Genomic DNA, 15,409 nt, shown 5'->3' on the forward strand with positions numbered 1-15,409 from the left:
CCTACTTCAGTGAGTTTGTGGCATTCATACATAAAGACGACATCGTGCCACGTGAGGTTCAGACCCATTTGCTCGTTTAGAGCATCAACGCTTCCTAAGACCCTAAAAACGTTGGGAGCGCACTGATCGGGGCACAATCGGTGGTTGCGGAGATACTCCCTGGTAACATGTTTCATTGGGAGGGTCATCCCACCTTCTACGAAGGCAACCATTGGGATGATGACCTCTCCGGCTTTCCTAGAACCGGCCACGGCTTCCGCCGGGCAGTATCTTAAACCTACATCGCTGGAAATGAGGTACTTAGCTCTAAAACCCTCCATCCCAGCAGCGGTATCTACTAGACACTTAAACTTTCCCATTAGAAAGAAACGAAAGACTAAGTTCTAAGAGATGGAACAGTTAAAAGGGGGGCCGAGGACAGGATCCGAGGAGAAAGGGTTAAGGAAAAGGAATAAGAACTTACAAATTTCAAGTTGTGCGAATTTCCACGGATTTTACGCGACAAAAGGTGATTACTGATGTTTTGATGGGATTAGCCTCTGAGGAAATAAATGAGGGCACAGGTTCCCGAAGCGTCACGACGTGCGGGAAGCGGCCTCGAAATTGCATTTGTCCCGCCCAAATTTTCATGGAGTAACAGGGGTCGTTGGATGCTCATCTCACTGTTGAACGTGGAGGACAAGGTGTAACTTACGGTAATAAATGCGCGCGTTTTTTAAAATAAAACCGCCAAGTGGCATCCTCTGGAACGTGAAACGATTTCCACACGTGCAGTTATTTACAAAACGTGTGGGATAAGTCCTCGTTTAATCAAAACCCTATTTTTTCTCCTCGGATGATGAAAAATAGAGTTTTGAGGGGCTATTGTGGGGAGTAAAAGGACCCAAGTAGGCATGTGGGCCTTTGGACTACAGCATGGAGGGCCGACCTGCTCCAGAATTAAACTCTACGAATTGGCCCATACGACGAGGATCCGAGGATACAGCCGAGGGGGAGCTTTTCCTCGGACAGATCCAAGAGAACTCAAAACTTCATTATGAAGGTCAAGGCACGACTGCAGGAAAGGCCCGATGGTTAAAGGGGGACACCCTGAACCTTCTAGATGCACCAACGTTAAAGAAAATATCAAGAGCAAAGGCTGCCACCTCCGCATTAAAGGCTCTGCACCTACCTCCCTAGCCGCATTAATGGGGAAGTGACCCCTGAACAGTAGGGCTGAAACTTATAGTCACTGTCCAAAAAGTATGATGGAAAGAAGTATTTAAGAGGGGTAAAGGCCAAAGAGGGAGGGGGGTCTGGAATTAAGAAAGAAATTAAGAATTGTAATCTTTAAGGAAGAAAGAGAAATAGTAAAGAAGTAGTCCTCGGCTCAAGTCCGAGGAGACCCATTTGCAATTATCATTCGTTATTTACCAGTGTTTACTTATAAAAGTCTGTTATTAAGTTCTCAGTACCTTTAATCTAGATTTCAAACCCACACTCTACAAATTTCATTGTTTAAGGCTCATTGGGCCTGAGCCCATAACCTTCTTTGGGTCTAGGTGCAATTGTGTACTTACAGTTTATTAGTTGCACTAGCATACATCTCATGTGCATTAACTTCCCCCAATTCGAATATCCCACCTTGGCCCCATACCCCCATCCACCCCACTCAACAGATAAGTCCCATGACCCGCAATCACAAGAGCCAATCAGATAAATTCATAATCACATATCACAATACACTAAAAGACAATTAATGGTATTCACATATCACAATACACTAAAAGACAATTAATGGAATCTCACCAACACCAACACCAACGAACACCAACGAATAAAGCCAAAAACAAGGGCAATAAATCCAAAAACAAGGGCAATAAATATTAATAAAGTTATATAAAGCTAAGCAATCAGCCAATCAATTGTTCAAAGATAATCAAAATATTAGATAAAGTCTCTAGAGAGAGAAAGACTTTCATTTCATTTCATAATTTTCATTTCACTTTCATTCTTCAGATAAAGAGAAAGAGACTGAGACTAAGAGTAGAGAGAAACCCATTAACCCAAATACCCAATAATCCGTATATGTAAGAGAGAAAAAGAGGGAGAAGAGAGAAATACCTTGAGGTTAAGGACTTGAGGGAGCAGGGATGCCTGAGGCTGAGGGACGGTGCCGTCAGGCAGCACGTCAATGCGAGGAAGACCGATCTCCGATCCGATCGGATCAATCTTCAATGCATGATGTGTTTGGTTCTAGAGCTCAAGTTTGAGGCCCGATGTGATGACCGATGTGCTTTGTTGCAGCGTTGCTCGAGGCGGAGGCGCCGTCCGTTGGTTGTTGTCGTTGATGTGCTCTGTTCTGGTTTTGCTTTACTTGATAATTTTGTTGCTCTGGTTTCTTTAGGTTAGGTTGTAATCGCGTATATTGGGTTTTGTTTTTTGTTTTTTTTTTTTTTTGAGAATCTATGGGTTTGCTACCATGTTGGGTTTGCTTTACCTTATTTTTTTTTCTTTAGATTGGGTTTGTAATCCATTGTTTAGGATTGATGTTGGGTTTTTTTTCCCTGGTGAGCTTGCTCTGTTTTATATATATATATAATTTTTTTTTTCAAATTTTTATCAAAAATTTTTTTGGGCTTTTTTTTTTTTTTTTTTGCTTGAAAGTAGAACAAATAATTTTATTTATTTATTTATTTATTTATTTGAAGGCATTCCTAATTTTGGTTGAGGGTGTTCCTAGTTTTTTTTAAAGGTAAACAAATAAATTTTTTTAATTATTATATATAATTTTTTTTTTTTCAAGTCAGATACTCCTAGAAACACCTTGCCCTGAATTGAACGTCGCGCCACCCCGGATATAATAGCTCTCGAATAATCGTCACTGAAGCAAAGTCACGGATGATGCCTCCGACAAGCACCAAGTACGAGGTTTTATTGGCCTTTGTCTCATTTACATTAACAAAAGCAATAAAGTAAAATAAAACTGTTCAGCGCTTTAAGGTAGCCCCCAACAAGATCTTCTAGAAACTAAGTCATGACGAGTGACCCTAATATTAAACTAAATTGTTCAACGCTCTTTAATGGCAACCCTCCAACAATAATTTACGTCAGGGTGGCCTTCTTGTTCCCAACAATGGGGACCTATCTTTTCCATTACATTTGACTTTGAAAAACATACACCCACTCCTTTTGATGTTAATGCTCTCTTTATTTCAGCAATTATATTTTTTTTTAAAGTTGAAAATGTATCACTTTTCAAAAAAATTTATCTATAAAACTATTATGTGACGTCTGGTACGGGGAATCTACATTACTCTCGGCATCCAGATTCCTAGGAATCACATTTCTAAGAATGTAGTTATTCCTGTGTTTGGTTTCATTGGGAATATCTTAAGATTCCTAGGAATGTGAGATGATAATATTTGATTTATTCCCAGGAATCTTAAATGAATTATTTATATTTCCTATTCTATCCTTAGATTTGAATGTGAACTATCAAGTCCTTAAAAAAAAAATCTTCATCTAAATAAATTATGAAAAACCAAATATAAACTATTAATTATGAAAAATTCATTAAAATTATAGTCTAAACATTTCAAAATGACAGGTATAATACAAAAATAACTATTTAAATTCTTAAATGCTGTTATTCTTAATAATAATTTTAAAAGAATTTAATCCATAATAATTTGTTTTATATTTGATCTTAATTGCTTAAATGATAATGAAAAAATGGTTAAAATTGTCAATTTATAAAAAATACAATTTCGTTTAAACTTGGGAATCTGGATTCTCACCCGTTTTAAAGGGAATCCACATTCCTACTGAGAGGGGAATCCACATTCCCCTGGCATCTGATTCCTTACCGTGATTTGCAACCAAACATGAGAATCTTTAAATATTCCTGGGAATCCTAAAACATTATCCCGTACCAAACGCCACATTACATTTTCTTATGTTTGATAGTAACTTTAAATAAGTTGAAAAATAATTTCTTAAATTTTTTATTTAGCTTGTGGTAAGATATAATTATTTTCCAAAAAAATTTAGTAAAAATTAATTTTTAAAAATAAGTTGTACTTTTTTCTATTGACAAAAGATAGTTTTCATTTGACTAATTTTTTATGATTCTACTAAAAAATGAAAAACATGAAAAATTATCTGTACACAAAGTTTTCCATCGAAACAAACAAAGTGTAAAAAAAAAAAAAAACCCTTTTGACTTCCCAAAGGATAGTTAAGTGGATTCTGAGGTTTCATGAGAGATCTTAATTTTGAAATATCTTGTCTACAAATTTATAAGAGAATCATAAGAAATTTTTTATGGGAAAAGAAAAAAAAAACAAATGATTTTTTAACAATTTTTTTCTATTTTTCATAAAAGTAGTATAAAATATTTCTTAAAATGGTTTATTAACACAATCAACATACATTCCTTTGAAATTGTGTTTTGAAAATACAATTTCAGTTAAGTACACGATTTTACAATTTCGATATGAGAAATGTTTTGTCTATAATATTTTCAAAAAAAATATTAAGTATCAAGTTATTACAGGTTGTTATTAAAAGGGAAAAAAGTTATTACAATATTCGATTCAAATTATAAGCAAATAACAACTAACTACTTATAATTTATTGTAAAAATCATGTAATGAAGGTAATATTTCTCTTTAATTAATGATTATCGCACATTTACTACTGTTCACAATTTGCACATATGCACTTCTTGAAATTGTATTTTTTAAGAATTGTGTGCACGAATTGTGTGCATTGGCGAGTATATAACAAGATTTAACCATTTTTATAGCATTTTTATTTTAAATTATGGTGAATTTTGGGAAAATGTTTTAAAACTCTGTTATCACCTAGAAGAACTCAATAAAACACCACAGCGCGCAACACCATCAGCATTAGCGTCACAGTGCTATAGTCTTAAAATTCTGTTATCACCTACAATAACATTGTGTCTTGCATCACAACTACCATTTTAAGATTTTTAGAACTTTCATTGAAGTCTGTAGTTCATCTTTGTATCCATCTTCAATGTCTTATCTACTCCTCCTCCTCCTCCTCCTAGCCTTATGTTTGTTTGTAAATCCTTGTCCTTCCGACCCAAGAGCCACAGACGCTGCTCTCGTATGCTCTAACAAAACTTCCTTACCACAGCGCGATACCTTCAAAAGAAACTTTTTTGCGGCCATGGAAACAATGACCCCTTTGATTGCCACAAAAGGATACGCAGCTGTTGTGAACGGGACTGGTAATACCACAGTTTATGCTTTTGGTGAGTGCATGAAAGATCTAACTAATACAGAGTGTGATCTTTGCTTTGCTCAGTGCCAGACTAAGATCTTCGGGTGTTTTCCAGTTCGAAAAGCCACTCGTGGTGGCAGGCTTTTCTATGATGGGTGTTATCTAAGGTACGATGATTACTCTTTCTTCAATGAGACCTTGAGTGTGGAAGACAAGACCGTGTGTGGAGCCCAAAAGTTTGTCGGGAATGGTTCTGTTTTTAGCGCTAATGTTAATCAGTTAGTGATGAATCTAAGAGTAGAATCACCTAAGTCTGATGGGTTTTCAGTGGGGTTTGTGACCAATGAAAATGTCACGGTTTATGGATTGGCTCAGTGTTGGGAATTTGTGAATGGTACTGCTTGTGAGGACTGCTTGGCCAATGCGGTTTCTAAAATTAGATCATGTACTCCAAAAGAAGAAGGAAAGGTCTTGAACGCTGGTTGTTATTTGAAATATTCAACAAAAAAGTTCTGTTCCAATTCGACTCAGCCTGTTATAAACAGTAATCAAGGTGGGTCTGGCTCCAATGAATTTTTTTCATTTTTTTTGTTCAGTCTTTCCTCCATCGAATCAAATGGGAAATTAGTGTTTTCCCTCGTGGAAGCCTTGAATTACTGTCCTTTTTAGCTGTTTATAAATTTCAATTAAGATTCTATTCCATTTCCACTGCAGCACAAAGTGACTAAAAAGTGGGATTTGAATTAGCCCATATTGTCTAATTTTATGCCATCAAAGGATAAATTGTAATGCTTTGTTTCTTGTGTAAAAATTCTTCATAGTACTAAAAATCTCAGCAACAATAATGATTTCTTAATTAGATAATTTGGTCTACTAATTGCTCAATTTCTATTTTGATTAATGATGGTCACGGAGTAACATGTTAATCAATGTTAGGAAGCAAGTTAGCTATAGCTTTGACCGCAACATCGTCTGCTTTGGCTCTTTTGCTGGTTATTGCAATGGTTGTCTTCATTGTGAGGAAGAATGTACTAAAGAGGACGAGAGGTACCTATTTTGATATCTTAGATTTTGAAAGACTTTGTCTAGACTCTGGACATTTTATTTTTTTGAAGGTACTCTGGACTTAATATATAGCTTGACTTGATATTTGTTTCAGAGAGAAAGCAACTAGGCGCTATGTTGGCCCCTGTGAACAAGTCAAAACTCAATTATAAGTATGAAGTTCTAGAGAAGGCCACAAATTACTTTCACAATTCCAATAAGCTGGGACAGGGAGGATCCGGTTCTGTTTACAAGGTAATTTCAAGTCTACTTTTTTGACATTTTTAATTTTTGAAAATGAAATTAACTTAATACATTTCTTTGTGTCAAAGTAGGGAGTTTTGCCAGATGGGCAGGTTGTTGCCATTAAGAAGCTTTTCTTCAATACCACACAATGGGTGGAGCATTTCTTCAATGAAGTCAATTTGATCAGCAACATCCATCACAAAAATCTTGTAAAGTTGTTGGGATGCAGTATTGCAGGGCCTGAAAGCCTTCTTGTTTATGACTATGTGCCAAATCGAAGTGTCCATGATTACTTTTCTGGTTGTAACCTAATCTTGAATTACTATTTATGTTAGAAGATAACCCTTTCTCATTTTACTTAAATACTTACACATGTCCCTTCATTTGGTTCAGCTAAAAAGAAGTTTCAGCTGCTAAGGTGGGAGGTGAGGTATAAGATCATATTGGGTACGGCTGAGGGCTTGGCCTATCTCCACGAGGAACTAGAAACGAGAATCATTCATAGAGACATTAAATTAAGCAATATTCTGCTTGAAGAGGACTTCACAGCAAAGATTGCAGATTTTGGACTTGCTAGATTATTTCCAGAAGATAAGACACACCTCAGCACTGGCATTGCTGGCACACTGTAAGTGCAAGACAATCTTTGGTTATCTTCCTTGGTCCATAATATCCTTTATCATTCCTGTGATTAATGTCCTCTTCATGTGGGAAAAATTCTTGTGTCTTGGTACTTCAAGTTCAAGGTTTATCCTAGTTATTTCTTTTATGTAACATTAACAGATATTTCATCATTACACTATGTCTCAGTGCATTTTAAAGGATGTTTAGATGAACACCTCCAATCTGTGTTAGCTAACTACTCTCTTGGTGCCATTGTTACGAAGTGTTTCATATAATGTATTGAACCAGGGGAAAATTGATCCAAAGTTGATATTCTCATGATAAACATGTAATTGTTCATTGTGTTATTTAATTATATGTTAGGTACATACTAAGAAACATTAGTATTTCTAGGATAAATTTTAGTATTATTTTCAAGTTCTTTTTGTTAATTGGAAATTATCACCACAGGGAAAAAGACAATACTAGTAAAGTATCAATTCCTTTTCCTTTTGTTCTATTCACACATTGACATTCCACGCTTACAGCTTTACAGTATACAGTGTAATATCTCTGCTTACATATACATCTCTTATCTGGCATTAACCATATTTGCATTTGTAGAGGTTACATGGCCCCAGAGTATGTTCTTCGCGGCAAATTGACTGAGAAAGTAGACGTTTATAGTTTTGGGGTTCTTGTAATTGAAGTTGTATCTGGAAAGAGGATCTATACCTTCTCCCAATGTTCATATACCATCCTACAAATGGTAAATCTTTTTTCCTTTGGCATTTCTGCCAATTTAGGCTTCAAAGACAAGTAATCCTAATCCTCCTCTAATTTCATGCTAGGAAACCTAACAAAACCTTCTTACTTTTATCTTTTTTAAAGGTCTGGAACCTTTATGGAATAGGTAGGATATGTGAAGCTGTTGATCCAGACTTAGAGGGTATGTTCCAAGAAGAGGAGGCATCTCGATTACTTCAAATTGGGCTACTATGTGTACAAGCCTCTGCAGAACTGCGGCCATCAATGTCAACGGTAGTGAAAATGTTATCTGATAATCATGAAATTCCTCAGCCAACACATCCACCATTTCTCAATTCCAGTAGTGCAGAAATCCGTCAATATATACCATCTAGAACTTACAATTCTCAGCTTGTGTCTGGCAATCACTCTAAAATGCATTTTACACATTCTATAACTATATCTATTTAAAATGTTTAATATTGTCAATTTTAGTATCCTCAATGGTCATTTTTGCTAGAGATACATAGTGTAATTATGATGCCCCAAATTGACATTGAATTAGTTGACTGTATGTTTTGTGGGTGTGTATTTAGTCCCACATTTGGCATATATTCAGTTGATATGAAATTTAAAGAAAATTATACTTTGCCATCCTAAACTACACTCCGATTATATTTTGCACCATAAACTTTTCAAATGCACGTTTTGCACCATAAACTATGATCGTTATTAAACTTTGCACCCAGACATCTACTTTCCTGTTAACCTAGATGGAAAAATATGGCATCATATGAAAAGACCTAATTTTCCATCTTCTTAATCAGTCAAAAACAGAAGATAAATTACATTTTTCCATCTTAAACTATAATCTTGATTACACTATGCACCCAAAACTTTGAATTTCCATTCAAGTTAACAGCAAACTTAGTGTCAAGGTGCAAAGTGTTACAATGGTCATAGTTTAGAGTGCAATACGTGCATTCAAAAAGTTAATGGTGCAGAATGTAATATAAGGTATAGTTTAAAGTTATAAAGTGCAATTTCCGTAGAAATTTATAAATAATAAGCCCTGAAACCGCTCGTTGCGCGTGATAATTTTTTTAAGGTCATCTCATTAAATCTATTTTTTGCAATTTGGATTAATTTAATAAAAATTAATGTATTTTATAATCGTATTTTCATATATTATAAGAAAAATAAAAAATGTTATATATATATATATATATATATATATATTACTTATGTAGTACCAAAATGAAAACAATACAATTTTTCTCACGAATTCAAAAGGCAAATTAGCAAAAATGTTCATCTTTTAATAAAATTTATTTATAACATTTTGAGTATCATTAAAAGTATACAAAATTTGGACGAAGTATGAGGTTTTATTTATTTATATATTTTATTTAAGAAAAGCACGAGTTTTAAGGTTTCATTTTGAGGGATTCTATGCTGTCTCTACAAAATACTGATCTCCCAAGTTTTGACTTCATTTTTTAAATACGAGGATTTTAGTTAACGCATCTCCAAATTGCATGGAACGCACCTCGATCCATACTAAAATAGTAAAATATTTATATTAAAAACAAAACACAGCAATCTTTTTCAAAGCTAAAAAATTGATTACATTAAAAAAGAGAAAACTAAATTGGAAATATTATCTTTTGTCTCATTTACATTAACAAAAGCAATAAAATAAAATAAAATTATTCAACGATTTAAGGTAGTCCCCAACAAGAAAGTAAGTCATGACTAATGACCCTAATATTAAATTAAATTGTTCAACGCTCTTTAATGATAGCCCTCAAACAGGGCCGGCCCTTCCCTTAGGCGAGTTAGGCAATCGCCTAAGGCCCCCAAGGGAAGGGAGGCCCCCAAATTTTAAAAAAATATGGGGTAGTAGTATCAGATTTAAACAAAAAAATAAAAAAATAGTATCAGATTTAAACCCCAAAAAATTAAAATAAAATAGTATCAGATTTAAACCCAAAAAAAAAAAAAAATAGTATCAGATTAATTACAAAATCTGGCTAAACATTGTTATCCTCTGGACAAACCAAAAATCATCCAGATAAACTACAAATTCAATCTAAGAGATTAACCATCAAACAATCACAAATCAAAACAAATAAAACAATTCAAACCCTACAAATTTTACCTTTCTCAGTTTCTCTCTGCTCTCCGCCTCTGTACTCTATCTCTCATTCTCTCTGATTCTTCACTCCACTGTTCACTACTTTACTTAAATCACTTCTCATCTGCTCAAACTCAATAGGCAACAGCTTAAGCAACTGAAGCAAGGTTGCAAGACTAGACCGCCTCCGCCTCGGTGCGACGGTGCCTCCCTCATCAGTATAGTCCGCCTTGGCGCCTCTCTAAAGCTGCTCTACTCTCCGCCTCCCTCATCAGTACAGCCGTTCTCATTCACTTCATCTTCTGATCTTCAGCCTTCAGGTATAAATTATTAAGTATAAATATTTGGATTTGGGGTCCGGTTTGGGCCTTCAATTTTTGGGCCTTCAAGTTTTTGTTTTTTTATAATGATTCAGCCCTTTTTATCTAATGATTCTGCCGTATTTGACTATTTGTAATGACTCTGATTCAGCCTCTTTTTTTTTTTGGTTATAGATAGGATTTGTTTTGTGTTTTTTTGTGGGTGGGTATTATAACTTAATAAGCCTAATATTATAGTTGTGCTTAAATTTTTGTTATGTTTGTGCTTTTAAAAAAAAAAAAATTAATCTTGTGTTTATATATATATATATATATATATATATATATATATATATATATAAAAGTTAGTAGTAATATATTAAATAAATCTTTATTTATGCAAGTTGAGATTGCTAAAAACTTATTATTGCTCGGTGAAACTACAACAATACTTTCTATATAAATCAGGTTCCATTTCTTATTTGCTCTACACTTGAAAGTTATTTTTTTATTTGAGTTTTTATAAATATATTGTTTGATTAGAAATGTCTACTAAAAAATATGCATCTGGATATGAAAAACTTAAAAAAAGAAAAAAAGAAGAAAAATTAATTGAGTCTGAAAAAGGATCAATGGATAAATTTGTTATTAGTAATAAACAAAATATAACACAAAATTTAGATGAAAATATCACAAATGATGAGCAAGAAATTCACCAAAATAGTTAGAAGATAATGAAATGATACAATTGCAAGATAACAATGATGTTCAATTTTGCAATACAACAAATCTTGATAATGGACTTCAAAATAATTTAGAAGAAAATGAAAATAATCATGAAAATGTCACAAATGAACAAGTTCACCATGATGATGTTCAAATAGAAGAAAATGAAAATAATAATGACATATATTATAACACAAAAATTTGAATACAAAAATTTAATTAGTCAATTTGCATCTCAAAAGGCAAGAAAAATAGATTTTAAATGAAAAATATTGATTCTCAAAAAAAAAAAAAATATATATATATTATAATATAAAAATATTAAATAAACATTAATTTAATTAATATATAGGTATAAAAAAGGCCCAATTTTTAGTTCCCGCCTTAGGCCCCAAAATGTCTAGGGCCAACCCTGCCCGCCAACAATAATTTACGTCATGACTAATGGTGGCCTTCTTGTTCCTTACAATAGGGACCTATCTTTTGCATTCCATTTGACTTCAAAAAAAGTACACCCACTCTTTTCAATGTTAATGCTCTCTTAATTTCAGCACTAATATTTAAAATTTTTTGAAAATGTGTCATTTTTCGAAACGTATTTATTTATAAAATAATCACATTTTCCTATATTTGATAGTAACCTTAAATGAATTGAAAAATAGTCCAGTAACTTTTCTTATTTAACTCACGGTAAGATATAATTATTTTCCAAAAAAATTTAGTGAAAAATAATTTCTAAAAATAAGTCGTACTTTTTTTTCATTTAACTAAAGATAGTTTTCCTCTGACTAATTTTTTATGATGTTACTAAACATTGAAAAATATCAAAAACCATCTGTACACTAAGTTTCGATTGAAACAAGCAAAGCGTAAAAAAAAAAAACCTTTCGACTTCCCAAAGGATAGTTAAGTGGATTCTGAGGTTTCATGAGAGATCCTAAGTTTGAAATATCTTGCCTAGAAATTTATAAGAGAATCATTTTAAGAAATTTTTTATAGGAAAAGAACAAAAAAATTGATTTTTTGATAATTTTTTCTACTTTTCATAAAAGTAGTATAAAATATTTCTTAAAATGGTATATTAACACAATCAACATACATTCCTTTGAAATTGTGTATTGAAAATACAATTTCAATTAATTACATGATTTCACAATTTTGGTAAAAGAAATGTTTTGTCTATAATATTTTCAAAACAATCTTAAGTGTTAGATTGCTATGGGTTGTTATTAGTAGGGCAAAAAGTTCATATAGTGGTTGATTCAAATTATAACCAAATAGCAAATAACTACTTATGATTTGTTGTGAAAATCATATTATAAACGTAACATTTCTCTTTAATTAATGATTATCACACATGACTTGTTGTTCACAATTTGCACACATGCACTTCTTGAATTTGTATTTTTAAAGAATTGTGTGCACGAATTTTACATGTGCATTGACGAGTATATAACAAGATTTAACCATTTTTATAGAATTCTTATTTTAAGTTATGGTGAATTTTGGGAAAATATTTTAAAATTCTGTTATCACCTAGAAGAACTCAATGAACACAACAGCAACACCATCAGCGTTAGCCTCATAGTGCTATAGTTTTAAAATTCTGATATGAAGAACTCAATTACATTGTGTCTTGCATCACAACTACCAATTAATATTTTTAGAGCTTTCATTCAAGTCTGTAGTTCATCTTTGTATCCATCTTCAATGTCTTATCTACTCCTCCTCCTAGCCTTATGTTTGTTTGTAAATCCTTGTCTTTCCGACCCAAGAGCCACAGAGGCTGCTCTCATATGCTCTAACAAAACTTCCTTACCACAGCGCGATACCTTCAAAAGCAACTTTTTCGCGGCCATGAAACAATAACCCCTTTGATTGCCACAAAAAGATACGCAGCTGTTGTGAACGGGACTGGTAATACCACAGTTTATGCTTTTGGTGAGTGCATGAAAGATCTAACTAATATAGACTGTGATCTTTGCTTTGCTCAGTGCCAGAGTCAGATCTTCAAGTGTTTACCACTTCCGAAAGCCACTCGTGGTGCCAGGCTTTTCAATGATGGGTGTTATCTAAGGTACGATGATTACTATTTCTTCAATGAGACTTTGAGTGTGGAAGACAAGACCGTGTGTGGAGCCCAAAAGTTTATTGGGAATGGTTCTGTTTTTAGCGCTAATGTTAATCAGTTAGTGATGAATCTAAGCGTAGAAGCACCTAAGTCTGATGGGTTTTCAGTGGGGTTTGTGACCAATGAAAATGTCACGGTTTATGGATTGGCTCAGTGTTGGGAATTTGTGAATGGTACTGCTTGTGAGGACTGCTTGGCCAATGCGGTTTCTAAAATTAGTTCATGTACTCCAAAAGAAGAAGGAAGGGTCTTGAACGCTGGTTGTTATTTGAGGTATTCAACAAAAAAGTTCTATTCCAATTCGACTCAGCCTGTTAGAAACAGTAATCAAGGTGAGTTTGGCTCCAATGAATTTTTTCATTTTTTTTGTTCTGTCTTTCCTCCATCGAATCGAATCCAATTACTGTCCTTTTTAGTTGTTTATAAATTTCAATTAAGATTCTATTCCATTTCCAATGCAGCACAAAGTGACTAAAAAGTGGGATTTGAATTTGCCCATGTTGGCTAATTTTATGCCATCAAAGGATAAATTGTACTAATGCTTTGTTTTTTGTGTAAAAAATCTCCACAGTACTAAAAATCTCAGCAACATTAATGATTACTTAATTAGATAATTTGGTGTACTAATTGCTTGACTTCTATTTTGATTAAAGATGGTCACGGAGTAACATGTTAATCAATGTTAGGAAGTAAGTTAGCTATAGCTTTGACTGCAACATCGTCTGCTTTGACTCTTTTGCTGGTTATTGCAATGGTTGTCTTCATTGTGAGGAAGAATGTCCTAAGGAGGAGGAGAGGTACCTATTTTGATATCTTAGATTTTGAAAGACTTTGTCTAGACTCTGGACCTAATATATAGCTTGACTTGATATTTCTTTCAGAGAGAAAGCAACTAGGCGCTATGTTGGCCACTGTGAACAAGTCCAAACTCAATTATAAGTATGAAGTTCTAGAAAAGGCCACAAATTACTTTCACAATTCCAATAAGCTGGGACAAGGAGGATCTGGTTCTGTTTATAAGGTTATTTCAAGTCTACTTTTTTGACATTTTTAATTTTTGCAAATGAAATTAACTAGGTACATTTCTTTGGGTCAAAGTAGGGAGTTTTGCCAGATGGGCAGGTTGTTGCCATTAAGAGGCTTTTCTTCAATACCACACAATGGGTGGATCATTTCTTCAATGAAGTCAATTTGATCAGCGACATCCATCACAAAAATCTTGTAAAGTTGTTGGGATGCAGTATTGCAGGCCCTGAAAGCCTTCTTGTTTATGAATATGTGCCAAATCGAAGCCTCCATGATTACTTTTCTGGTTGTAATTTAATCTTGAATTACTATTTATGTAAGAAGATAACTCTCATTTAATTTATATGTCTCTTCATTTGGTTCAGCTAAAAGAAAGTTTCAGATACTAAGGTGGGAGGTGAGGTATAAGATCATATTGGGTATGGCTGAGGGCTTGGCCTATCTCCACGAGGAACTAGAAACGAGAATCACTCATAGAGACGTTAAATTAAGCAATATACTGCTTGAAGAGGACTTCACAGCAAAGATTGCAAATTTTGGACTTGCTAGATTATTTCCAGAAGATAAGACACACCTCAGCACTGGCATTGCTGGCACACTGTAAGTGCAAGACAATCTTTGGTTATCTTTCTTGGTCCATAATATCCTTTATCATTCCTGTGATTAATGTCCTCTTCATGTGGGAAAAATTCTTGTGTCTTGGTACTTCAAGTTCAAGGTTTATCCTAGTTATTTCTTTTATGTAACATTAACAGATATTTCATCATTACACTATGTCTCAGTGCATTTTAAAGGATGTTTAGATGAACACCTCCAATCTGTGTTAGCTAACTACTCTCTTGGTGCCATTGTTACGAAGTGTTTCATATAATGTATTGAACCAGGGGAAAATTGATCCAAAGTTGATATTCTCATGATAAACATGTAATTGTTGATTGTGTTATTTAATTATATGTTAGGTACATACTAAGAAACATTAGTATTTCTAGGATAAATTTTAGTATTATTTTCAAGTTCTTTTTGTTAATTGGAAATTATCACCACAGGGAAAAAGACAATACTAGTAAAGTATCAATTCCTTTTCCTTTTGTTCTATTCACACATTGACATTCCACGCTTACAGCTTTACAGTATATAGTGTAATATCTCTGCTTACATATACATCTCTTATCTGGCATTAACCATATTTGCATTTGTAGAGGTTACCTGGCTCCA

General features: G+C 33.7%; 1 protein-coding gene and 1 pseudogene across 1 annotated transcript; both read left to right on the forward strand.

The window, feature by feature from the left end:
- Positions 1-219: 219 nt before the first annotated feature.
- On the forward strand, positions 220-8,346 carry LOC142629057 (cysteine-rich receptor-like protein kinase 3). The gene is made up of 8 exons (XM_075803051.1): positions 220-250; positions 5,054-5,788; positions 6,172-6,282; positions 6,395-6,534; positions 6,615-6,825; positions 6,919-7,153; positions 7,753-7,897; positions 8,020-8,346. Exons 1-8 carry the CDS (start codon positions 220-222, stop codon positions 8,344-8,346), a joined length of 1,935 nt encoding a protein of 644 aa, XP_075659166.1.
- Positions 8,347-12,704: 4,358 nt separating this feature from the next.
- LOC142627674 (cysteine-rich receptor-like protein kinase 3) lies at positions 12,705-14,798 on the forward strand (annotated as a pseudogene).
- The last annotated feature ends 611 nt before the right edge of the window (positions 14,799-15,409 follow it).

Source organism: Castanea sativa, chromosome 3 (genome assembly GCF_040712315.1).
Source record: "Castanea sativa cultivar Marrone di Chiusa Pesio chromosome 3, ASM4071231v1".
NCBI classification, from domain to species: domain Eukaryota; kingdom Viridiplantae; phylum Streptophyta; class Magnoliopsida; order Fagales; family Fagaceae; genus Castanea; species Castanea sativa.